The sequence below is a fragment of the Tachypleus tridentatus genome, chromosome 10 (assembly GCF_004210375.1).
Source record: "Tachypleus tridentatus isolate NWPU-2018 chromosome 10, ASM421037v1, whole genome shotgun sequence".
In the NCBI taxonomy this organism is placed as follows: Eukaryota; Metazoa; Arthropoda; class Merostomata; order Xiphosura; family Limulidae; genus Tachypleus; species Tachypleus tridentatus.
In genome coordinates, this window is record NC_134834.1 from 155488749 (window position 1) to 155516011 (window position 27263).

Genomic DNA, 27263 nt, shown 5'->3' on the forward strand with positions numbered 1-27263 from the left:
CAGATGCATTTTACCATGTATGTGGCCAATTTATCAAGACAAGAGCGAAAAAGTACTCTGTTACAGCATCTGCTAAAATGTGTGAAGCCTACAAGGCATATTTCAGAATGCCTGTCGGGGATGAAGACAAACCTTGGACACCTCATTTTTTTACTTGCGAGCACTGCAAGAGATCACGAGAAGGTAAGACGGACAATTTTTGCTTGTTTGAATAGTAAGATTTCATACTATACAAATTTTATACGTTTTAAATTTAAATATCTTTTAGTGCACCTCAAAGAGAAATACAACAGCGTCAAGACCTTGCTAGAAGCCTTAAAGTATGATGAGTATGGCTGAGAGGTTGTTGGAGACTTCAGAATTGTGGCATTCCTGATGGATCTCCAACGAGGCTTTACCAAGTTTCCCTGTTATCTTTGCCTTTGGGACAGCAGGGACACTACAGCACACTACAACAGGAAGGACTGAGTTCTCTGAGGGGAGGCACAATCTCAAGTGTGAGCCACTCCAGAAGGTGTTGTTCCTACAATTGCATATAAAATTGGGTCTTAGGAAACAATTTTTCACAGCTCTTGATAAGGAGTCTGCAACCTTCAAGTACCTTCGAGACTTCTTCCCTAAGCTGTCTGAGGCAAAGGTCAAAGCTGGTGTCTTTGTTGGATCACAAATAAAGAAGATCCTGGAGTGCACATAATTCCCCAAGATACTCAATGGGAGTGAAAAAAAAGCTTGGAGCAGCTATGTCTCAGTGGTTCAGAGCTTTTTGGGCAAACACAAAGCCGAAAATTATGTGGAACTGGTTGAGGCTCTGGTGAAGAATTATGGCAAAATGGGCTGCAGAATGTTCCTGAAATTCCACATCCTTGATGCTCATCTTGATAAGCGAGAACATGGGAGCATTCTCAGAGGAGCAAGGCGAGCACTTCCACCAAGATATACTGGACTTTGAATGCCGTTACCAAGGAGCGTATAACGAAAACATCATGGGAGACTATATTTGGGGGCTGATGGGTGAAAGTGATTTACATTACAGTCGCAAATCTCGAAAAACTACTCACCTTTAAATACGTTTGTATAACTTTAGTATACATACATGTAAATCTTGATTCATATGTTGTTTTATTCATTAGTGATTGATATTTATCCGCTGGTTCGTCTAAAAGGTAGGTTTTGAAATATCAGATTTTCACAACCGTAGTTAACCGTACTAAATTAACGTTAATATATTGGTGATGTGATAAACACGTGAATTTGGTGGTTTCTATTACCACTTCCCGACTAATCACACATGAGAACTCATGAAAACAACAGCACTGCCTAGTGTTTGAAACTTTCATTGGTTGCACAATTGAAAAACCAAAACAAACAAGTCTCTCATGTCACTAATATTCTCTACCAGTCGGCTTTCCAAATCCAAGGTTGAGTTTCATTCATTTATTTTCATAACCAATGAAAAAGTACTGTGTCACCTGCGTCTTTTCTTGAAAAATGCTCCCTAGTAGCGCAGCGGCATGTCTGCGGACTTGCTATACTAAAATCCGGGTTTCGATACTCGTAGTAGGCAGAGCACAGATAGCTCATTGTCTAGCTCTGAGCTTAATTACAAACAAACAAACTCATACGTTCAAGTTATGAATAGGAAACTTGCTTACTGTTAATGTATTTATTGTTTATACACGGTGACAAAAATGTTTTAAATGGAAAAAGTGGTCACGTGAGCTGCTTTCTCCTGTTTTGATCTTTAGAAAATTATTTCATAACCAGTGCTGTTAGATTTATCAAATTATATACCTCTGTTAAACATTAAAAAAATACGTAAATGTGTTAATTTCTGTTGAATGTGACATATTAGAGGATACGGCAAACACAAGTAAAACATTTATTTTCTATTAAATATTACATAGGCTTAAAACCGTTATAAAATATCAATTTTCTCTAAGATATAAAACATTTAATATTAAATATACATGAAAGAAATAGCAATTATAAGGGAAGTGGAATATTACTTTTCTTTTAAGTATTAACAACTTAATTGTTTGTTCGATTGTTTTTCCAAATGGACCTCGTCAATTCACTCTCCTTATCGCTGTATGCTTTGAGCCAGGCCTTCTAGACATTCCCAGATTCATTCTAACATGTTTTTTGGGTTTCTCTTCTGTTGTGTATGTAACAAACTGTCATCTTTCTCCGTCTGCGTTTTTCATCTGGAGTCAAAATATTTATGTCTTCTATCTCCATGTTCTCCTTTCAGCCTGTACAATAATAATAAAATATCGTATGTGACGGTTAGAGAACAAAAAAAAACAACAACAACCAAAACACCGTAAACAAAACAAACTGTTAGAAGTCTTCACACAGAAGAAACTAATGTTTCTTTGGACTCATCAATGTTAATCTCAGGACTCAGTTTATGAGTCAGGAGACTGTTATACGAAACCTGATTTCAGCATTGGAACTTGCTAGGATTTTAAACAAGGTAGATGTGACAAATAAATCACAATCTAAATGTGAATGTGGATGTATGTATACTTGTGAAGATAAAATGTGAATATGGTTGTATGTACACTCGTGAGGCTGAAACGTGAACGTGGTTGTGTGTACACTCGTGAGGCTGAAACGTGAACGTGGTTGTGTGTATACTCGTGTTAAAAACAAAAGTGAAATTTTCCATTAGCTCAATATGTCCATTAAGAAAATAAAGTTATTTTGATTCAATCAAATGATACGATGGCTAGAATTATCAGAGAAACTAGAAATAACGAAGCACACCCTAATCATCGTATATTAAATCAGAAAGTTTGTGCTTTGCTCTAATTTTGATTCTACACTCTCGAAGATGACGTGCTTCGACCTCGAAACACGTAAAGTGTCTGTTTAGTGACGTTGATGATTTCAGCGTAAAATTTTCAAATCGTATACTTAATAAACTTTTAATCGTTTAAATGTTTTATTATTTATACCTACACAAGTACCTTGATTCTTAAACTTTCAATATTTAAATATCTTATCTTATTTTTCAGTATAATAACTCAAATGTCTCTATAGTTTGTCTGGCGAAAGATTTTCCCAACAGATTTTTTGGACTGACCTTAACTTTAATACTGGTAAAAAAATCATCGAGTTATTTCAATTTTAACATGATGATGTATTTGCGATACATGTCTTATAAGATGTCCCCTGCTGGGATAGCAGTAAATATAAGGATTTACAACGTTAAAATCTCGGGGTTCGATTCCCCATCTGGGGACACAGCAGAGAGTCCGATGTGAATTCGCTATAAGAAAAGACATACTTATAAGATATGTCATTAAAAATGATCACGTAGGTATAAGGAAAATATTAGTCTTATATTAATTACAAAGACCGTGAAACAAATTTAACGAAAAACTAAGTTTTCTTCAAAATAATACACAAAAGATATAACATGTATTAAACACAACTGATTTTTCTGTACATTGTTTTTCATCTTACTAAAATAACGTGATATGATAATTAAGAATTTTTAAGAACTAGTAGTCTCTTCTCTTTACATTATCTAGTTTCTCCGAATTTTTGTTTTTCAATTTAAGGCTCTTGTGTTAGAGAACCATTATCAACGGAGCTAAATGCTGTGACATAAGCTGTTAGTGATTGATGTTGTAAGATTATTGACACTTTATAAGTTTAGAAGCGACTAATTGCATGTACTATAACCTCAGGCGAAACTAATTTTGCCATCCATCTTAAGCAATCCTCCTATTCATGTCTAAGCTATGGCTTTATGGGTTGCCGTGGAAACTTTGACTTCTCAACAGTGTTCGGATCATTACAATGACAACCTGGTAGAACAAGGTTGGCATTAATCTAAGAACTAGACAAATCCATAGAAGAGTAGCCTTTTTACTGACCAAATATTTATTTAGTGTTAAGTGATGATCATGCCACAGATTGGTTACTGTTAGTATCGTGATTAAATTTAACACACTGAATTTATATGTATGTATACAATTAAAACTTCGACGTTTTAGCTCATACAAACGGGCCATCTTAAAGTAACGTACAATTAACATTGTCTGAAGATGATTCACTCTTGCGAGTACAAACGTCTTGGTTTTAATTGCGCAAAACCATTTTCACCATAAGATTATCACGATATTACAATTTAGTTGATTTACGAAAAGCCAGGTTATTTATCTCAAGCCTGTTTCCCGTATGTTTTTATATTTGGGAAAGTAACAGCGAATACAGGAAGCTTATTCAATAAGACAGATTACACATCTGGTCACAAATCCATTTGTACATAACAATTATTTTTTTTTACCTTTTATTTATTTCGAAATATAAATAAAATAAGAAATCCGGTATAAAAAACAGGTTTTTCTTTCCTTTTCACCAAATAAGCCTTAAATACAATTTTTTTATTTGTGTATGAATTAAATATGCACATTCATAATAATAATTTTAACAAAATCCTCATTTCAGTTAACTATTTAAGGCATTTTAATTTGACTAATAACTGCACAAACTTCCTTCTTCATCATAATTTGTCTAATAACTTTAGCATCCTGCACCATACTGATTTGACTAATAACTCAACAAACATTATTTTCTATCTTAAGTTGACTAATAACACATCCTGCACCAATTTGACACAAAACCCTTAAATTTCTTTCTTCTTCATCGTGATTTGACTAATAACACCATTCTCCGCTTTGAATTGACTAATAATTATATAAATACCTTCCACTATTTTCATTTTACTAATATCTCTAACATTCTTCATAATTTTAAACTCCACAACTATCCTGGTTTGACTAATTAGTCTGAAAATATCCTTCGCTAACTTCTCTTGAAGAGACAACCTACATTGTTACGAATATAATTTGTTTACTTAATGAATGGCATACGTAATCAATTTAGTGTTAGTATTTACTTCAATATGATTTGGTTATGTGTTCTAAGAACAACCCTCAGTATTTTGGTTTCACTATAATAACCCCTAAAACATATATTTCCAACTCGTAGCAATGTTTACGTGGATTTGAATGTTAATTTTCAGCCTCCACCTCTGAATGGGAAAATTTGCTTTTATAACAATACTTTCTTTATTGTTAGCTCTTCATAAGATCTTGAAGTAACAAGGATAGAGAATACGTCACACTCGTCTAGGGCATGCTCCAATACATTTGATACATTCTGCGATCTTAGGATTCTAGGATGTGGAATAAGAAATTTTTTTTCTTTTTTTAACATAAGAGGTCAATCGATATAATATCATGAAACAATATTTCTAAATTAATATATTTAAAGTGAATTGAATATTGGCGAGTCAATAGAAATTTTTTGCTGTAAATTCAGTAATTATTTGCTAAATAAAGATGAAAGGTTAGCTTTTGCTAACGCATAGCTTTCGAAAATAGTATCGATTTCTTTTTTATAATATTCGTACCACCCTTAAAGTTTACAGTGAGTTAGACCTTTCCTTATAAGGCTGCCAAACTGTCATTTATGCTTTTATTCCTGACATAAAACTACCGAAATATATAGCCTTTTAATGATGGTCGTGGGCCAAATAACATATTTATTGTGCGTTTTAAACGTTGTTACTGATTTTACCTTTATACATTTTGATATTGTTTGACATTTCCTAACTAGCGTGACGTTACCGAAAAGAATTACCGCATTTGAACACAGTATATAATTATATTTTCTTGCGCGAAATATTCTTAAAATCAAATAAAAAAGATGTGTTCAGATTGGGGATTTAGAATTTCCAATACTGGAATGTCCCTTGTACTTAATGGAAATCAAATGAATATTAATGAATTTCGTGAACTCGGATTCCACAGTAGAATACTTGTCTCCAGTTGTACCCCAGCCTTGGTAAGCAAAAAAGTAACTTCTTGTTACAAGTGAGAATCGACGAACACAAAGGCCAATGGAAAACTTTGTACGAAACATAATGCATGTTTTATACTTAACGGCAATTCAAATGAGCTCAATAATCTGAAATTGATAAAGTTTCAAGTAAGGAAACATTTTTAACGGTATTGTTTATTACCAGAGCGACAATGTAATTACTTGTTCCATGTTAATTAATGTTTTTGTTTTTGTGAAAACATTTACTGTCCTCTAGTCAGACATTACTACTTTGTTTAAAGAAAACTTTACTAACATCTTAGTTCATGGGTTGAGCTTGAACCAGTTGTTAACTTGTTGAATTATAAGTCTCTCGTTACATCTTTCACGCTCTCCTACCGGGAAAAAAGGGCAACTTGCTGAGGTTAGCACAGACAACTCTAATGCAGCTCTGCTTGAATATTCAAAACAAACAAATGCTTATTCGTCGTGCATAGCAACCACTGAAGAAAGAAAATGAACGAGTTACATTGTTGAATGTCTTGTTGTTGGCTTTTTGTCGCCTGGTGATTAGGGCGCTCAACTCGCAATCTGAGGGTCGCAAGCTCATATCCCCGTCACGAAAAACATGCTTGTCCTTTCATTCGTGGGGGTGATCAATATTATTACTTGTTGGTAAAAGAGTATCCAAGTGGGTGGGGATGGATTTCCTTCTTTGAAAGTACCTTACGCTGTTATATCGTCAGATCATCTTCACCATTTCCTCTTATTTAGTAGTCGTACTTCATGAAAAATATCAAATGTAGTTTATTGGTTTCTTTATATTTGTTATGTTTGATCAGTTAAGGTGAGAAGTAATATAACGCAAAAAACTGCTGATACGAGTGAAAAAAACATGTACATTTCAGAACAAGTCAAGTGCAGTGGAGCGACCCCTATGTGGATGTGTAGTAGTCGTCAGTTCAAATTATTTCGAGATCTTAACAAGGTACAACAGCAAATACATCGTCTATAAAAAGGAAAGCCTGGTTATTCAGAGGCCGCAAATTAACTAAAACAGTTTAACACGAAAACTGTTACTTGTAGTATTACTGTACGTTGTTTTGTCTATTTACAGTTATTATTAACTTGATTTAGTTAGTCACTTCAGAAACATTCTTTACCATATTAATTCTAGTAATAACATAATTCATCATATTATCAGTCTGATTATCTCCTCCCTTCCAAAAATATATATACAAAGAATTTAAGTCAAAATATCTCTCAATTAACCAGATATTCCCAATTACTTTAATTACTACATTTCTCATAATCATAGTGCTGATTATAAATACCAAATTGATAAATAATAATTTTATCCATTAGACTGAATTGTCTCAGAATCTCCAAACGCTCTCCGAGAAAGCTAAAAGAGCAACAGAGTTCATCCAGAAACTGAAGGGAATGGTGGATAAAGTCCCGGTAAGTGGATTGCTTCACTTGATGGATAGCAAAGATACGTTCTCTTTATCTCTGTTTCTTAATGTCTCCATCATTTAGCAAAAACTTTCTAGATATTTAGTAGTCAAAGCGTAAATGAAAGGCCCTTAAATTTTGGTAATATAGGTATCGGGATTTGATGAAATTTTGTAGAGATTTGAGAGAAAATATTGCCTGAACAGTCTTTTAGACCAGACAAAACATAAATATGTAATATAGTCGTGAAACAGTGTAAAACGTTAGATCATTGAAAAATATCTAACCAAAAATAGTTAATTAATATTCTTTAATTGTTGTTGTTTTTATATGTAAGTTTATTTAGACTACTAACAGTCATTAATTACGTGTACGATGAGTAAACTGTAGCTGCTGTCCACCATGTTGCTAATGGAGGATGGATCTTCAGTATATCCAGATATGGCCCTAAAGGGATGAGAGAAGAAAATTCATTTAGCAGTTTTTCAAAACAAAGTGTGACTTTTTCACACAAAGAGACAAACAATAAATACAGTACAAGTGGATCAAAACAATGAAGTGAAAGTTTCGTCATGAATACTCTGCTTAAACAATCTATCAAATAATTTATAGTTTTTTTATGCCACTTTAGTGCTCAAACATTTTGTCCAACAAACGAATCGCTCATCTACACTCACTGGTGGTCATACAAATATAGACCTCAACCAGAAGATTATGTAGCGTATGTATGGACCAGCTATAATAAATGTTGGTTATATATATATATGTCAACGTTAGAGGTCGCGACTCAAGAAGAAATGTTAAGCTCCTATTCTGTTATAGATTTCTCAGAATTATTTAATATTATAATGTGTATTAATTTGGGTTACATAATATAATAATAAATACATATAATAATTTTGGTAAATAAAACTAAGACGATCAACGTTTTAACTTAAATTTTATTGTAAATTTTACTATAACAGAGATAAATACATTGTTGTATTAAATAAATTAAATCTAAAAACTAGTTTACTACAGTTTGGTGTTTTTAGAACTACTTTATTGAGATCTTTTTTTAAGCTCTACGTAATTAAAAATGAACTTTCTTACTTTAATGTAAAGACAAAGTAGTGACAAAAATAATGTAATTGGTTCATAAACGTTATGTTTAGTAGTAGTAGTAGTAGTGTTAACAATAGACTACTGGTAGTTGGTATTGAGTATTTATTTTCAGGCTATAAGTATAAATACAATGATTAACACTGGTAAAAGAGTTAAGCATTAACAGTTTGTTACTTGTAATGAGTGTAATAAATTGACTTTATTTGGGAATTCAGGAATGACATGTACTTTTAACGAAGCTACTAATGAAGATGTGCAATTTTTTGTGCAGAGTTTGAAGGTTGGAGGAAAAGATGGCAGCTATTCTAATTAAAGTAGAGGCAATAGATAAAGAGAAGTGTGGACTCTGGGAAGTGGCAGTAGGATTTTTAGAAGAATCTTAAGCTTTTACATGTAACGAATACATCAGCTAACAATGACTCTCAGGAAGGTAGAAGTAGTACTATTAGAGTTAAAATTTGTGAATTTATCTATAATGCGCCTATTCTGTTAAACAACAAATTTCAGCCTTTAGCTTCTACAGATGAGGAACTATTGGAAGAGAGGAAAACAAAAGGATCATAGAAGAATGTGGATTGTAAAGAGGCTATAGTTATAGGTGATTCCTTGACATGTAGATATAATAGTTTGTGAGGTAAATATTGAAAAAAAGAATCAAATTGTGTTACCCAGAGGCAGATGTGGAGGATATAACTGACAGAGCAGAAGATATAATAGAGGGAGCCAGCAGAGATGCAATTTTGTGGCGTATGTAGGGGCTAATTTGGTCATGAAAGGTAGGTTAGGGAAGCTAATTAATAAATACAATAGATTGATAAAGGCTTTGAATGAAAAATACCATATCTTAATTTTCCCAGGGATACTGCTCTTAGTTAACTGTTGGGATGAAATTATAAGTAGATCACTATAGGTAAATGTTAACCTTTACATGGATGGTTTACATTTAAATAGGGTAAACGCTAACTTGTTTACTATTAACTCAGCTCTAAGGGAAGTTTTATACTAGGACTAGACATTGGTGAGGGGCCCGGATAAATTAAATGCAAAAAGAATAAGAGGCACAGAAACAGTTAGAATAGGAAATGAATATAGAAGTAGTTATAAGGGTAGGCTTAATTGTTACTAACTGAAAACTAGAAGTATAATAAATAAAAGAAAATACTTTAGAGAAGTGGTAGGAATGGAGGAGTTTGATATAACAGGAATAACTAAAACACGTTTAAACAATTTTGATGAGAGGAATGTCTTTAAAAATAGGGTTTTATACTATTTAATAGGGGTATAGTAATAAAGAGAGGAGAAGATTGGCTTTATATGTAAAAACTAAGCTACATCCTATTAAAGATAATAACAAGGAGATTAGATCCATTTGAGTTTCTACTAGATTATCTAAAAATAAAAGGTTTTTAGATGGAACTTAGTGAGAAACTTCATAATGAGATTATCATTTTAGCTTTTAATGAATTAATAATTATAGGTTATTTTGATTTCAGGCATATACATTGGAAAATTATGGAGCCAAACCATCAGGGAGAAAGATTTTTGGAAACTGTTCAGGGTGGCTTTCTTTACCAATTAGAACCTCTTAGAAACAATACTATATTAGATGTATTGTTAATTTCAAATACAGAAATGATCTGGAGAGTAGAAAATGAACAGCATTTGGATATAAGGAATAATGATATGTTGGTTAAAATATTTAAAAATGAGATTTTGAAGGGATGCAACAACAATTATCTGTTGTTAGTTGAATGGTTGAGTTATTTTGAGACACTGATCAAATGTGGAAAATAATTGAAGATTTTTTAAAAAAATATTCAAGATAAACATATCACTTATAAAAAGAAAAGGGTAGCTGCAAGTCAAAACCAGGTTGGTTCACGAAAAAGTTTAAAAATTAAATTTAAGGAAAAGCATCATAAATTTAAGAAATTTAAACTGACTGGTATGACAGGAGATTTAGAAAATTATAGAAGATAAAGAAAGTTAGTAAAACAGGAAATTATGACATTAGAAAGGATGTATGGGAAAAGGTTGGTTGAAAATCTAAAAATTAACAGTAAGGATTTCTTTAAATGCATTGGTGGTAAACAAAATGTTACGATGGGAGGGATAGAACTTGAGGGATGATAAAGGAAGGCTAGTATCTGATGATTATGAGATGACTGGGTTATTAAATTTTGCTTTTATTTTTTGTTTTTAGTAATGAATGTTTAAACAGTATTCTACATCTTGAACAGTTAATAATTGGAAGAACTTGTTAAAAAAACTGGACCAGATAATATTTCCTCAAGGGCTTTAAAAGAGATTAAAGATTGTATGTACGAGCCACTTACTCCAATTTTGGCAGTTCTTGAATAATGGGCAGATACCAAAGAAATGGATTTAACTCATGTAACTCCTTTTTATAAGAGCGGTGATAAAAATTATCCCAATAATTACAGATTCATTAGTTTTATATTAATTGAAGAAAAACGTTTTAGAAAGTATTAAAAGATGCTTTACAAAGTCATTTAATAAAGTTTACAATTTTTGGATAATCAGTATTGTTACACTAAGGGAAAATATCGCCTTACAAATCTTTTCATATTCTTTGAAAAGGTTACTGGTTACGTAGATGACGGTAAGGGCGTAATTTAGTGTACCGAGATTTTCAGAAAGCATTTGACAAGGTGCCGCATAAAAGGCTTGTAAAAATTTGTATCTCTATAGGTGTGGGGGATAAGCTAGTAAATTAGATAGCAGAGTAGCTGGATGGAAGAAAGCAGCAGGTTGTTACAAATGGAGCTCAGTCAAACAGGGTTAATATCAAAAGTGGGGTACATCAGGACTCAGTCATATGATTTTTGTTCATTTGTATGCACATCAATAACATAGATTAAGGAATAGTCAATTAATTACTTAAATTTATGTATGATATTAAGGTCTTGGGTGTTACTAGATGTGAAGAAGATGCTGCTGATTTACAAAACTATTTAAATAATTTAGTGAGTTGGGTAAATCAATAACAGATGAGTTTTAATAATAACAAAGACAAGATAATGCACGTGGGTTATTATACTTTAAATACTAAGTATAATTTAGATGGGGTATTCTTAACAGTGTTATGAAGGAAAAGGATCTTGGTGTAATAGTCGATCAGTCTCTAATGCTATCCAAACAGTTATTGCTCGTGAATTTTATATTGTATTTACAGAAATATTAAATACAAGTTTAAAAAGTTATAATTTTATTATATATGTCACTGGTTAGGCCACATTTGGAATATTGTGTTCAGTTTAGGGCTCCTTACTTCAGGAAAGACATTGAATTGTTGGAAAAGAGGTCAGTGAAAGTTTGCAAGAATGGTGCTTGGGATGGAAGAGTTGTCATACGAGGAGAGACTGAAATCTCTCAAATTGTTTTTCATGAAAAAGTTAGAGACGATTTTATTAAAGTGTTTAAGATTTTGATTGGTTTTGGAATTTCACACAAAGCTACTCGAGGGTTATCTGTGCTAGCCGTCCCTAATTTAGCAGTGTAAGACTAGAGGGAAGGCAGCTAGTCATCACCACCCACCGCCAACTCTTGGGCTACTCTTTTACCAACGAATAGTGGGATTGACCGTCACATTATAACGCCCCCACGGCTGGGAGGGCGAGCATGTTTGGCGCGACTCGGGCGCGATTAAGATTTTGAAGGGAATTCATAATGTTGATGTATCATATTTTTCATTTTTGACAGTGAAAATAGTAGGACTGTGGGACAAATATAAATTTGGCAGGGTAGGAATCATTTTCAACTAATAAAATTCATTTTTCTAACACGATGGATGGCTTTTAAAATGACTTGCCTTCAAGTGTTGTGGAGGCAGTACATTTAAGTGAGTTTAAGAAAAGGCTTTATACGTACATGAGAGATAAAAGCTGGCTTTAATATTTTTAAAATTATTTTTATTTTATTCAAATAATGGAACAGACAATATGGATTAATATGTCCCATGTTGTTTCAAAACATTATTTTATATGTCAAATTTATGTAGCGTACATTAGTTATGAGTCTTGACTGAAGATTGTTTATCACATAGTAACTTTAGGTCTCGATACGGTTTATGTAGGAACTGGTTATAGTAAATTTCAACTATACATTTACGTCGTTAATCGTCAATAGCCTTCTCAGCAATCGATAAAAGAACAATATTCACGTTTAAAGCCTGTTAAGGTTAATAAGTGATGTCATGATTGCTGTGGTCATGGAGAACACCTTATGTCATTAATAAAAACCTTGTTGAATGAGAAAAACAACAACGTGGAAACAAGTGTGAGAAATGTTTAACATTCCATGACTTTTTGTTTTCAAATAACGTTTGATGGCGTTTGTTTTCTTTCCAGGACAACTGTGTCCAGTTTGAAAATAGCATCTCAGTGCACTGTGACCTCCTAATTGAAGCTATACACAGAAGAAAATTACAGTTATTGGAGTTTGTCCATCAGGAACGAGATTCAAAAATCAAAATCCTCCGGGAGCAAATAGCAGCTTGTGCGTCAAAGCTCCAGCAGACCACAGGACTGCTCCAGTTCTGTATTGAAGCTCTGAAGGAAACTGACGCAACCGCTTTTCTTCAGGTATATTTATAGCTGCCCGAAGCACGTGACACAAAAAACATAAATAAAGCTAGGCTAGAAAACATCTTGTGTAGTAGAAAATTCAAGTTAAGTTTAGAAAATGGTCTGATTCTTTTTATCCTTGAAGAACTCGGTTTACAAATAATTTTTTTTTTGTACTGATGCGTTCATTGCATTTCTTGGAAGAAGAGGCTACTAAGTTAGTCTTAACTGTTTACATTACTTTTCACGTTACATGCTAGTTTCATCTAATCTTAATATATATTTTTTTAAATTTACGATAACAAAGCTAATGGTTGTTTTTATATTAACAACAATTAACGTGCAAAACTATCAAAAATCGTCTGATTAAAACACTTTTGAAACCTCCATTATTCAATATAAGTGATTTGGAAGACAATTCTAATAAACTAATTAGTAAAAATTACATAATAATAAGCTTCTCTACTGATGTTTCTTAAACACATTAAAAGTGCTTATTTTAATGCTAATTTAAACGTGAAATATCAGATTGTGTTTAGTTCTTAGAACTCAGTTCTGAAACACTTAGCATAGCACAGTTAAATAATATTTTACATTGCTACATTTAAAGTGTTTTGGTTTTGTTTGTGTTAAAACCATTTATTGTTATGGTTTTTCTTATATTTCTTGTACGTTTTTTCAGTAGTTACGATTCATCCTAAGATGATTTTAACCTTACCTGCCTGCCCCTACCTGTAAAGTTAACTGAATTTTAGTAACTAAGTGTGTCAAACAAACAGAAAAACCCAGTATAATATAGAATTAACAGAGGACTTACAATAAGCCAACTTGAACTGACCTAGAATGTGCAGCGTCAGTCAAAATACATTCGAGAAAAAATAATATTTGATACATATTCCATACCTCAGTGTTCCTAAACGTATTGACCTGATACCCCTCACATGCACATTATGCAAATCCTATGCTCTCTCCCCTATTGTGCGTTACGCGTAAAAATCACACAAAAGCCGCAAAAGTGTAATTATTGAAATTATCTCGCGAGAAACCAGGCCTAGCAGACTTCGTGTTATGTTTGATGCTCTAAAATTTGACAAACGCTGTCATAGTTGATAATAGTTACTATGTATGAAGACAGTTAATGTATATTAAAACACTTGATGCGCACTATATCATTTTATTTCTATGTTATTACTTATCGTGCGTGATAACACTGTATATACATGATGATAACACTGTATGTGCATGATGATAACACTGTATGTACATGATGATAACACTGTATGTGCATGATGATAACACTGTATGTGCATGATGATATCACTGCACAACAATTTTTTTGAAAAGTTTTGCTTCCTGAAAAGCTTTTGCTGATTGTGACAGGTACCTGGTGGGTATGCACAAATATAGTGTTGGTTTTGCTTCATCACATAGGAACTCTGAGAAATAGACAATTAACTGTTTACCGGCAATAACGTATTTAATTGTGTTTATGTTTCTAATACTCTATTAAGTTCAACATAATTAAAAGTGTAAACCGAGCTCCTGATTTTCGTTTGTATTCAATGTCCGGTGCATCACGTTGCAGTGTCCAACAGTAGTCAGCAAGCATTGACAGATTCCAGTTGCCCTGATATCGTTTTTCTATTGTAGCAATGTCCTGGTGAAACTGAAGATTTCGATGAAACGGTACATGATGGGCAAATTTGGATGTAATGTTCGTGATCAGCAGCCACAAATCTATAAAAAACACCCAACAGTGTTCAAGAAGCAAAAACTTTGTTGTGCAGTGTAATTGATATATATTATAAAATATAATGTGTATTATGATAATTTATTTATGTGATAACAGTTGATGTACATTAGTACACTCCATGAGAGTTGATGTACTTGTTTTGATTGATGACAGTTGATGTACTTCTTCTGCTTGATAGTAGTTGATGTACTTCTTCTGCTTGATGACGGTTGATGTTCTTGTTCTGCTTGATGTGCATGAGAACACTTGATACGGATGATAAGAGTAGCTGTGTATGATGATACTTGATGCACATCAAGACATTTGATGTTCATGGGAACAATGCTGTAAACGTTAACACTTGACTTGCACTATGACATATGGTTACAGTTGATGTGCATAATAATATTTTATTTACATGTCATCCTTAAGATTCTAGCAATGATTCTTCAAGCGGATCTGAAATATGAGAATATTTATTTGCCTTATTTCACGAGTCAATACTATAACGTGTTAAGAAAAAGTTCTACTGGATCGATCGTTAACTAGGAATATAAATGTTGAATGAAATAAGTCTTAGGTGTCATTATTATACTTTCAATTCATTTTAGTAGTCACAACACTAATGACACGAATAAGTGCTTAAAAGTACTTACATCTACAGATATATTTAATTCGTTGTCGACAATTTATTCTTCTAGAAAAGTGATTACCAGGCGTGTTGTGTACTAACGTTAAAATTGTACCTTAAGCTTAAATGCTATTTTATGCCTCTTATAAATTCTAACTGTGATGTTATAAATCAGTACATCATGTACATATTGCTGTTTAGAGTCCAAATCTAAGCCTAACTGCTACTTTTTATGCCTTATATTGTACACTACAAATTAAGCTAGCTTATTCTTGGGCCCGGCATGGCCAGATAGGTTAAGGCGTTCGACTCGTAATCTGAGGGTCGAGGGTTCGAAACCCCGTCGCATCAAACATGCTCGCCCTTTCAGTCGTGGGGGTGTTAATAATGTGGCGGTCAATTCCACTATTCATTGGTTAAAGAGTAGCCCAAGAGTTGACGGTAGGTGGTGATGACTAGTTGCCTTCCCTCTAGTCTTACACTGTAAAATTTGGGACGGCTAGTGCAGATAGCCCTCGTGTACCTTTGCCCGAAATTCCAAAAAACAAACAAACAAAACAACCTTACTCTTGTGTAAGACTAATAAAAACTATTACAACTTAACAAATGTTCTGCTCAGACCTTCGTGTGGTCACCCAACTATTGTATGTGAATCGCATGTATATGGTGTTTCTTTTTCATTAAGCGTGTGATAGAGTTTCGAAATTCTGCTTCGGGCAACTATCAAGTTTTTTGGTTTTTTCTGTATTGATCATACAAGTGGATGTGTGGCGTAAATAGTTGGTTTTCCAGAAATTCAATCTTCTTTTATGTAACTATTGTTTATGAGACAACTGAAGACCCTTAAAAATAAGCACCACGATGTTATTTATGCTAAAATAATTGGATATCTTTGAAATCTATAAAACACTCACAAATATAGTTAACTTGCTTTGTCTTTAGGAATTAAAACTCAGGATATTTTATACATTAATAAAATCCTGAAGGTATAAAGTACAAGATATTCAGGAAAGCATGCTTTAGAAGATCATTTTCGACTAATTATTATTATTATTTTCTTTTATACTAATTACGCATCACAATTTGGAATACATTGGAATTTGCTTGTAATTATTCTAAAGTTTTCATTTTTTGTTAAATCTCAAAATTTCCCGTTGTCTATGGTCATTAACACAACATAATATTCACAAAACTTGTTTTCTTTTGTAGGTTGGACCTTCTCTAGTGGACAGAGTAGCTCATGTGGATATGACATGGCACAAAGAGGTCACATTCACGCCAAGAATATCAGAAGAAATTGACCTCACCCTTGACCACCTTTCTGTTCTACAAAGCATTGAATTACTAACTTTCTCTCAGTTAAAAGGTAACATTTTTCAAACGTTCATGGAATGTACTAAATTGGTAAATTCTTTTAAATGCATAAATAAAGTTGAAAGGATTTAAATAACTTATTAAACAATGGATATATATATTATAAACAACTGAATAACTTATAGATGACAAACAGTTTAACTATAAACCGCTTGTTCTTTATTATTATTTAATATTGTTCCGTTAGCCTACAGAAGAAATGGTTGTGGGTATATTAATAAAACCTGTGCAATATTACTAAACGCACCATTTCACAATGTGTCAGGTAGTGTAAGTTCGTTTGACTACCTAGCAAATAACAGCTTCTACATAACCATTGACACCTAGTAGTTTTAATGCAGTAAGAAAATTTTATGAAGCGTCATTATGTACTACGCGCATATAGCTGCGTGAAGACAGTTTGTGTAATTTAATGTTTATGTGGCAGACATAACACATGCACCATAGATATTAATTATTACTTACGGCTGAATCTATATTGATTTCGCTTATCATTTGTTTACGTACAGGGTTCCTGCCCTTTCGGACACAACACTCTTAGGACCACTTTTTTTTTTTTTTTTTAACCACTGCATGTGGATTTCGGTCGTGTTACACAAACATATAAAACGTTATATAAACGTCTCCTACAAAAGAAACCTGATGCCATAATTTAAACGATAATATTAGGGCTCTTGTGAAAAAGTAACAAACAATGTTAGAACGTAACAATCAGACATTCGTATGTGAAACCAACTACTGTATACGTATCGCGTGTATGTATTATTCTTTTTTATTAAGCTTATGATAGAGTTTCAATATTCCGCTTTGGGCGTATATCGAATCGACTAATTTGTTGTGAATCATGAACAATCCTTTCTAATGTGAGGATGAAATTTTGAACATTACAACCACAGTGACGACTTTTCTCATCGCTTCTGTCGGTGTCTCCACCTTTAATGTCAAGATACGAGAAATTTATCTTCGGTGTTTTTTTTAAATATTTCGACTAGACGTCGACTAGTGGTTAGTGTACCAAACTGAGAACCAGAGGGCTCTTGGTTTCTGATCCGTTGACAGGAAATCGGACAGTAGTAATAATCGAATATCATTATTTGATTAGAGTAGTCCAAGAGTTGGCGGTGGATGCTATTGACTAGTTGTATTCCTTCGAAACTAGTCGGTCACACCTAGTAGCAGCTAACGTATAGAGCTTTTGTGTAGCTTGGCGAGAATGTTCTAAACAAACGAACTTTACAGTCATCTCATAATGTAATTCAGCCAGGACCAGAAATTCTCCAGGGTTAAGTCGACACACCAAACTTAAAGCTATCTAACAGAATTTCTTCACTGCAGGCAGTTTGTTGAAATAATTTTAATTGTTTATCATTATTTGCAATCGTTTCTCGCAGCTGATTACAATAAATTGAATTATGCGTGATGCTTTTATAATTAACAATTTTAAACTAATGGCTTTCTTATGTGTACCTCGGAGGCGAAATTTACCTTATTTAAATTATTTTAATAAATATAATTTATGAAGTAATCTTAATCAAATGATCTCAATTTTTTTAAAAAAACTTTAACGCTGTTTTAAAAAGGTTTAGCTTTCAAAAACAATACATTAAAGACAGAAATCATAACATTAGAAGAATGGATAATTATTTATCTATTTGTTTTCTGTGTTCAAGCTCCAGCTCCACCTGTTTTAATACCAGAAGAATGTACAGCAGAAAATAACACTATTATTGTTGCTTGGCAACCACATCCTTCAAGTTTTGTTGAATATTATCAACTCGAGTTAGCTGAAGTAAATAAAGGAGATTTTAAGGTGAGTAAAAAAGATCAATTTAATTCATATTGTTTTAGTCATTTCAACATTATTGTAGCTTCTTGGCAACCAGATCCTTTCAGTTGCAATAAATATTAGTTGCTCAAAAGAGTTGCTGTAAACAAAGAGGATTTCTAGATGAGTGAATAAAATTGTTGATGTTTCTTCACTGATTTTACTGAACAGATATGATGATTTCCTACTAAATATTCATGTCTGCTTTACACAGACTAAGATGACTCACTGTTACTCATACATGAGTAATACGATCTGTAGGAACTCCTTTAGGGTCATTTCGGTCAGTTATGACCACGAAGACTCAGAACCCCTAGGGATTATCTGTTACGTGTATGTACGTAGCTGTCAATACGATTTATTATACAGTTGTGAACTTCCTGCGAGATGTAGTGATTAAGCTATATGCCGCTCTCATTCAGCGCTTCCCTTGAGAACTGACATGTTGCTCATTACTCACTAAGTTATTATTGAAGGTTTCTTAATTAACATACAACAAGAACTAGCTGTTCTTTCTGAGTGACTTTCTACTATTACAAATGTTCAGTGTTCATTACATGAATTAAAATCAAAATTCAGTTTTGGAAATTCAGTCAATAGATTCTCTTTCGTATTCTGAATATGTCTGTTTTGTTCGAAAAACATAAAGTTCGACCTGAGGAACAAATTCACATAATTACTAAAGTGTACGAAATGTTGTGTTCTATTCGTTTGTTTGGAGTCCGATTGGTGGAATTAAAAGTATATCGTTAAACCTAAGTTATTTATTAATTTATCATGTATTACTTACTATTAGAGAAGAACTGCAGTGAATCATGTGGAATGTCACACAGCAGCAAGCGGAACGTCGTACACACCACAATATGTAATATCATACAAAATCATTTGGAACAACCTATATCTCCATGTAAAAGGTCGTATACTACATTTTAGAATGTTATACTTCGCTATGTGGAATGTCCTGTACCATTTAAACCAAGAATACCTGGGAGGGGGAGCCGAGGGTGTTATACGATTGAAATAGTTTCGACTGCACTTTGAGATATGCTGATCAAACACATCAAATATATACAACTTTAAAAGCTGAGAGTTTCTCCACTCATGGCCACTGCTAAGTGGAAATGGAGAAGAATATAAAATAAATTGTGCCTCTCATCAAAGCATAGTTTCCTTGAAACATGTAGTTGATCATGCAATTTACCTGATTTTTTCTTTAGCTTCAAACAATACCGATCCGGGCTTACAATGTATCAAACTAATCTGTGAGCTTATAATTAGTTAATGAACATTACTCCTATTGAATACTAGTACCATCAGAAATCCAGGAACCATTAGAATAGTTCATTGCTTGTTACTGGATTCTTTTGTGACAGAATATTTGTAGAGCAAATCAATTTAAATTCATCCTTACTCAGCACGTGATCAAACATAGAATTATTAATATACTACTACAACAATAACTCAATGCACCGTTCACATTCATCATACTTTAGAACGTTCTATTAAAAACCACGACTCAATGAATTGTCAGCATATCATACTTTCCTTAGAAACTTATTGATAAAAATAATAACTAATTGTTAAAATATCATAACTAACATGTTAATGAAAACAATAACTCAATGGTATGTTCAGGCATTATCATTATCTACAAAACACATGGGAATTTGGTCAATGTTTCTAATACACTTGTTATACTACGTGGACAAATACAAGTAGTACAAAGTTTCCGTGTATGATGGAAGAATACTGAGATACAAACAGTGATAAAATGGTTGTATATGACGAAAAATATTGAGGAACCAAATAGTGCAACATGTATCTTAGAAATACCGACAAGCAAGCAACGCAAGATGTGCGTGTATGACGGAGAAACAGTGAAATAAAATCGATGAAAGATGGCCATATATGAGAGAGAAATAATGACATACAAACAGTGCAATGGCTGTTACTAAAATACAAACAATGCAAGATGTCCATATATGATTGAAGAATACTGAGATTCAAATAATGCAAGCCCGTTTATAACCATGAAATACTGATATTCAAATAGTGTATGATGACTTTTTATGTCTGGGGAATACTGAGATGAAGACATTTATGTCTTATGCAGAAAGTGAAAATATTGGGATAAAAAAAGCCAAGATATCCGTGTATGACGGAAGAATGCTGGTGTCCAAAAGTCTGAAATGTTTACTTTGATATAAGACATGAAGGACAAAGTGCTGATGTTATTAGAAGCGTATTTGAGTTTTGAACTATAAGGTTCATATCTCTTTCTTACAATGTTTCATACTATATTACGTAACTTATATATCTGTTATAGTTATTTAAAAAATTAAACGTCCATTTTCTTTGAAATTATAAGATAAGTAACAGTTTATAAGCTGGTCGAGTTTTGACTTAGTTAATATGGAAGGTACGTTCATCACTGGTATGTTTAAAAAGATAGTTTACTCAACTACAAACTGGGGCAAAAACTCTTTCAGGTTAGTTCAATTTATCAATTATTGCTTATCATGTTCGTTTTATTCATAAAAAAATATTAAAAATATTAAAAACTACGAGTACCTACTTTGCCATGATATATTGAAACTAATATAATATTCTTTGGTACCATATAAAAATGTTGTAATTTAATACTTCAGAATTGTGTATGTTTCTGCATCGAAGGAGAATGAAAAAAAATACAATTGTTTATAAGACTCTACAAAACACTGATAACTAAATAAGAAATAATGAAGAATCATATTCTATGATTTCTTGACAACCGTCTGCGTTCTATCGCTGAGAACACGATTTTAACCTATAAATATCCTGCCATCTTTCCCCTAGAAATGTATATTTCTAGAAACACTCGTTGACCGTTATATAGTCCTGAAAAAGGTCCAGTTATTAATACACATTCCATAAAACACTAAAGTAGCTAAGTATAGACTAGAAACACTTTTATAATAAAATAGCCCCCAGAAACACAGTAGTAGTAAACTACTGTCGTAAAAATTCTACAGTAATTAAATACTATCCTAGAATCCACGTGCTCTTTACTCGTCAGAATAGTCCTAGTAACACTCGTTATCCTGCTCTTTAAAAATATAGTTCTAGAAACACTTAACCAATATAATATTGTGCTAGATAATTTGTATGTCTTCTAGAAGCACGATTCAGTAAAAAATATTGTCTTAGAAACATACTTCAATAACATGTTATAGTCCTAGAAACACACTTCAATAATCTGTAGTATGTGAAACTTTATGTATTTATACTGTATCTCATCCACAGACCTGACATGTCAATATTATGTCTTATGGAGACGCTTGGTATGTCAACATTGTGTTTGGTATACATTTCAAGTGTCGGTTACACTGACTTATACACTAATTTGTACTGTGTATAAGGGGCACATACTTTCGTCGATTCCGTGTTTCACACCTAAGTTTAATGTTTTTATTACTGCGTCATGACCCATTTAATAAAATTAATGTAGAGTGATTATGAAAAATATACAATATTGTTAAGTTTGTGCTTTGTGAACAGATTTGGTTTAAAAGTGCCTTATGCATGAAGATGTTTCAGCAGCGCGTCATATAATATAAAGGTGTTTGGTCAACTTTTCTGTTAGACTCGTCACGTTATGTGGAGAACTGTGTCAATGTTTCATTTAGACAAGTCACATAACGTGGAGTGCTGTCTCAATGTTTCAGTAAGACAAGTCACGTTATGTGAAGACCTTACCTGTGTCAATGCCTCATTTAGACAAGTTATATTACGTTGAAAGTTGTGTTTGTTTGTTTGGAGTTAAGAACAAAGTTGTACAATGGTTTATCTTTGTTGTTCCCAACACAGATATAAAAACCCAGTTTTTAGCGTTCTAAGCCTCCATTGTTCTACTAGGGGGTTAAGAGTTGTGCCAATACTCTGTTAGATACGTCAAATTACATGAAGAGCTGCTTCAGCAGTGTCTCTGGTAAGTAAGCATTTATAAAAAAAGGTATAAAAATTGCATGGCCTAGTAAACCCTCCAAAAGCTTTCTTCCATGGAAAGTTATGTGATAGCAGAGAGAGATGAATATACGTGTTGACTTCCAAGCTAAGAGAAACATCTTAGTGGCTTTGTTTCTGTTTCTCATTCTAAACAACGTACACATCAGGAACATTCTATCAAATGGGCAAAATAGGCAGTTGCTCAGTGCCTACTGCCATTAGGCACCACGCTTTGAGCATATAATTTATAATAATAAAAGTGCATATCTGTGGGTCTGTGTGTGGCCGACATAACTCCAAGAGGAAAGAACATAGAAATTTGCATTCTTACACTTCTACTAAGTGGATCCTGAGGGTGTGCAACTGGGTATTATTAGTCATCTATGTGGTTGAGCGCATGCGCGTGCGCGTTCTTTTTATGAAACAAGCAGATGAAAAACCACATAGAAAAGAAGTGTGACCACCATATTTACAAGAAGAAAGATCTAGGAACCTGAAATCTCGCACCCCCTTCTAAGTGAACCCTGTTGGTATGTGCGCATCTGCGTATTACTTATCCACGCCCGTGATTATCTATTTAATGAGGCAAACTAATAAAACACTACCAAGAAAAAGTGATTCCTTATATCACAAATAGAAATCAAAGACAGACATACACACATATATGTGCGTACACGCTGTACATTGTTTTAATGAGGCAAGCTCGCGAAATACCGCATAGAAAATAAGTCGTTCCTTTTTATAACAACTTCTAATATATAGAAAGTCAGTGCGCTTTTGTAAAAACGCATTCCAGTAATAGCTTTGATGCCATATTGCTTAGCAATAAAGGTATGTAGATTATACCTTTATGCTAAAACGGATTCTGAACACAAACACATTGACACAGATATCTAGAATATAATTAGCTTAATAACCGGGCCGGCCCGGCATGGCCAAACATCTTAAGGCGTTCGACTCGTAATCTGAGGGCCACGGGTTCGGATCCCAGTCGCACCAAACATGTTTGCCATTTCAGCCGTGGGGGCGTTATAATGTGACGGTCAATCCCACTATTCGTTGGTAAATGAGTAGTACAAGAGTTGGCGGTGGGTGGTGATGACTAGCTGCCTTCCTTCTAGTCTTACACTGCTAAATTAGGGACAGCTAGATCAGATAGCCCTCGAGTAGCTTTGCGCGAAATTTAAAACACACAAACAATAATAATCGGGCACTTTGTTAGCGATAAATAATAAAATATAAAACGTATAAAAACAAAATAATAAAGGTGTTTAATTTCTTTAGTTTTTTATCATTAATAAATTTAGTAGATCAAACTATATGCTATTTTCTTAAAAACAAAATGGGGAGACATTGGTTTCTAATTTACCCAGGATGTGTGTGTTTTCTTATAGCAGAGCCACATCCGGGCTATCTGCTGAGCCCACCGAGGGGATTGAACCCCTGATTGTGCGTTGTAAATCCAGAGAGATACGTCTGTACTAGCGCAGGACTTTTACTGAGTGCCACCTCTGCCTTAATACAGCACTAATACACACGAAAAACACTAATATTTCAAGAGCTAGACCACAAATCATTTGAATTGAGAAACTTAAACATTAAATGCAACAAGTTTGAATAAAAATTATACTATGGTGTTGTAAGGTTTCGTGAATGAGTTTCTCCTTTTCATGACTGTATGCGATATTTATTTTAGGAGCCTCATGAGATTTCCTTGTTTTAGGTCATGAGAACGTTTGCTGTCAGCACTATTTTATATATATACATATTTTTTATGTGTTATCTGAGGGTAAGGGAAGTGGGATAAAAATGGAAGACGAATCTGTTTATAGAAAGTGCTAACGCTCACTTCTTTATCCTTATAATAGACTAAGTTATAAGTACAAGTTAGGAAATGAGAACACTTGTTGCCAGGCTACACTTGTATACGTATATATAGTTTTCAAGAACTTATATACAGGTTTCATATAAAATCGTTCGTTGCCAAATTACACAAACATGTGTTTTTTGTTTTGCTGCTAAAATAAGCTTTAATTAGCACTTTTCTATCCAACTGTAACTTTAAAATAACAAAAAAAAACATATAGTTGGAAATAATCGCTTTGTACAAGTTTTCCACCATGAAGTTTGTTGTGTGTCTGAAAAATCAAGCACCATCAAAATGACTAATAAATATTTCATGAAATCCTATTTGTGATAACTGTCGTTGTTTTGTAGTACTGCAACGCTAATTAGTAACAAAACGCTATTATAATAAAATATAGCACCAACGATACGCGTATTACATGTTTAATCTAGCAAGACAGTAAATCACCATTGAGACGTGTGTTATACCATTTCAGTCGAATAAAACATAGTGTAACACATTGATATATGCTGTATCTTAATGTTATACACAACAGCAATCAGGCTTCAATAGCAGATTCACAATTTATTCACAATAACAACACTTACAAATAAATTCAACACAGTAAATAAAGAAACACCTAAGCAGGAATTCAAACCAACAACAATAAACAATTTATCATAAATATTGACAAATCAATAATAATAGAATCATAACAGGATCAGGAGAAAAATAATAAGAAAGAAAAATACTAATTCAGAAAACACACAAAAAACAGCAAGTACAATATACAAATAATACGTTTCGATATCACTATCCATCAACAAACAGCAATAATTATACCCTTCAATAACTATCTCGTGGCTCTCACTAATAATCACTATGTGTGTTAATATTTATACCTTTTCTATCGGTATTGGCACAGACTGTTTCAAGTTTGCCACATCAGACTCATTAACTTACATAGTAACACAGTTATTCCAAAACATTATTTAACTTATATTCAACATGTATCTCTAACTAGTCTCCGATCTATTATGTTATATACGTTACGTATTGTGACTTCAAATAGCCGAAAATTTGAATTTGAATTTAGAACTTGAATATACAGGATGGCCTGTAAGTCCCTACCCATCCATATATCTTATGTATCCAGTGTTTCTGTGTGCTGTCCCTCATTCTCGCTGCATAATATTATGCGACGCCATGTTCTGTGAGACATTTTCCTCAACATAGCAAGGATTATTGTTCCAAATGCCGCGGTAACAGCTGCCTTCAACTCATCATTAGTATTATAACGTTATTTAGACACAACATATGGATGGGTAGGGACTTACGGGCTATCCTGTATATCAAATTTGTGATATCTGCCAACAAGATTGATACACACAATTTCCTTTCTTAACAAATATCTTTTAACATACAAATAACAATAATACAATTGATAATAACGGTTATGATAAATATTGGTTTACATAAAAAGTTTTACAAACTTACAAACAATTCTCAGTCCTCTATCTGGTCTGCAACTGGATCCTTTATCGACGTTCACGGATAACTCCATTGTTGATACACAGGTACACTTTTCTTGACTGCTAGCTAGCTTGAAGTATCCGTAAGTTTCGCTGACAACAATATCAAATGTCCCTGTAGTAATACTGACGTCCGAAGTTAATTCACTGAAGTTAAACGGTTTGTAAGCAGGAGTTCAAATATCTGTAGTTTCCGATTAATAAGGGATTATCACAATTATAGTTTCTGAAGTTTATAGTTACTGACTATAGCGACAAAACAATATCCTAAAACTGTCTCTCCGCGTGTTGCGATGGCTAGCTTTTATGCTCATTAGGCGAGATTCTCTAAAATTCACATGGCAATATTCGAAGTTAAAGCAAGTGCTTTTGTAAAACATACATTGTTGATTCTTGCACTCGAAAATCTACAAATTTAGAAAACAGGCGGGACTTGCGCAATACACATTTAACAATTTCTGTCACATGCGTTTAACTGAAACAAACGTAAATATTTAAATATATGTGTAACAGTAAATCCGTTACAAAATGAACTTAAATTATTTCTGAATGAATCATTCAATACCAAATTTATAAACAAAAGAAATACAAAGTCACAATTCGACCTTTATGAAAAATCACTGCTTGGAGGATAATGTAATGATCTAAAATGTAAAATGAACACATCGCTACAGTCAAGGTTCAACAACAAAACACAATCTATTCACAACATCAAAGGGCAATAAGAACACATTTGTAGTACTACTATATTCTTGTTCTAGCGCGAACTATCATATAATAAAATATTTGGATAATTTCCGTTTTGATTATGTAAGTAGTTAATTATAGACGGCTTATGCTAGCTAAACTTCTCACATTATTATAAGTAACACAATCAGTAAAAAATACTTTATAATAGCACTTCACTAACAACACATTACAATATCATATAAGCTACAATACATTATAAGAACACTTCACTAACTATAATTAGAGTAACATAGTAAAAATACATTATACTAACATAATATTGATTGATTTGAATAAAAATAACTCATTGCTAACAGCACATTATAATAGCGTCATATTTTAAAATCTTCAACATGGCTGAATGCTGGTTATGTATTTGAAATATTAACCATATTTAATTTGTGTGTGGAAGCATATTTAACCATCTTAGGTCAATTATATCACCCAGAGATGAACATTGCTTAGTGATGTAATACAATAACATAACACGTGGTGCAAGATTCTGGTCACGAGCATTCTCTTCGTGACTGAGTTGATTAAAATCCACCAAGGGGATTAGTTACAAAAATAGCGCTTGGGAAAAGGAGAGAACGAATAGGGACAGAACAGCACACTATGTTATCGTTG

At 33.1% G+C, this 27263-nt stretch overlaps 1 protein-coding gene and 1 long non-coding RNA gene across 2 annotated transcripts in view; one reads left to right on the plus strand and one right to left on the minus strand.

Annotated features, from left to right (window-relative positions):
* The window catches only part of LOC143230691 (E3 ubiquitin-protein ligase TRIM9-like), a 68466-nt gene that overhangs the window by 33885 nt on the left and 7318 nt on the right, over positions 1 to 27263 (plus strand). The window contains 4 exon segments of the mRNA XM_076464678.1: positions 7204 to 7299; positions 12768 to 13001; positions 16556 to 16712; positions 18391 to 18530. Of these exon segments, the coding sequence (XP_076320793.1) occupies positions 7204 to 7299; positions 12768 to 13001; positions 16556 to 16712; positions 18391 to 18530 (627 nt within the window).
* Positions 1874 to 26214, minus strand: LOC143230693 (uncharacterized). The gene is made up of 3 exons (XR_013016600.1): positions 25873 to 26214; positions 7649 to 7740; positions 1874 to 2252 (listed from the first exon to the last, which is right to left on the minus strand). It is a non-coding gene; the product is annotated as an uncharacterized LOC143230693 (long non-coding RNA).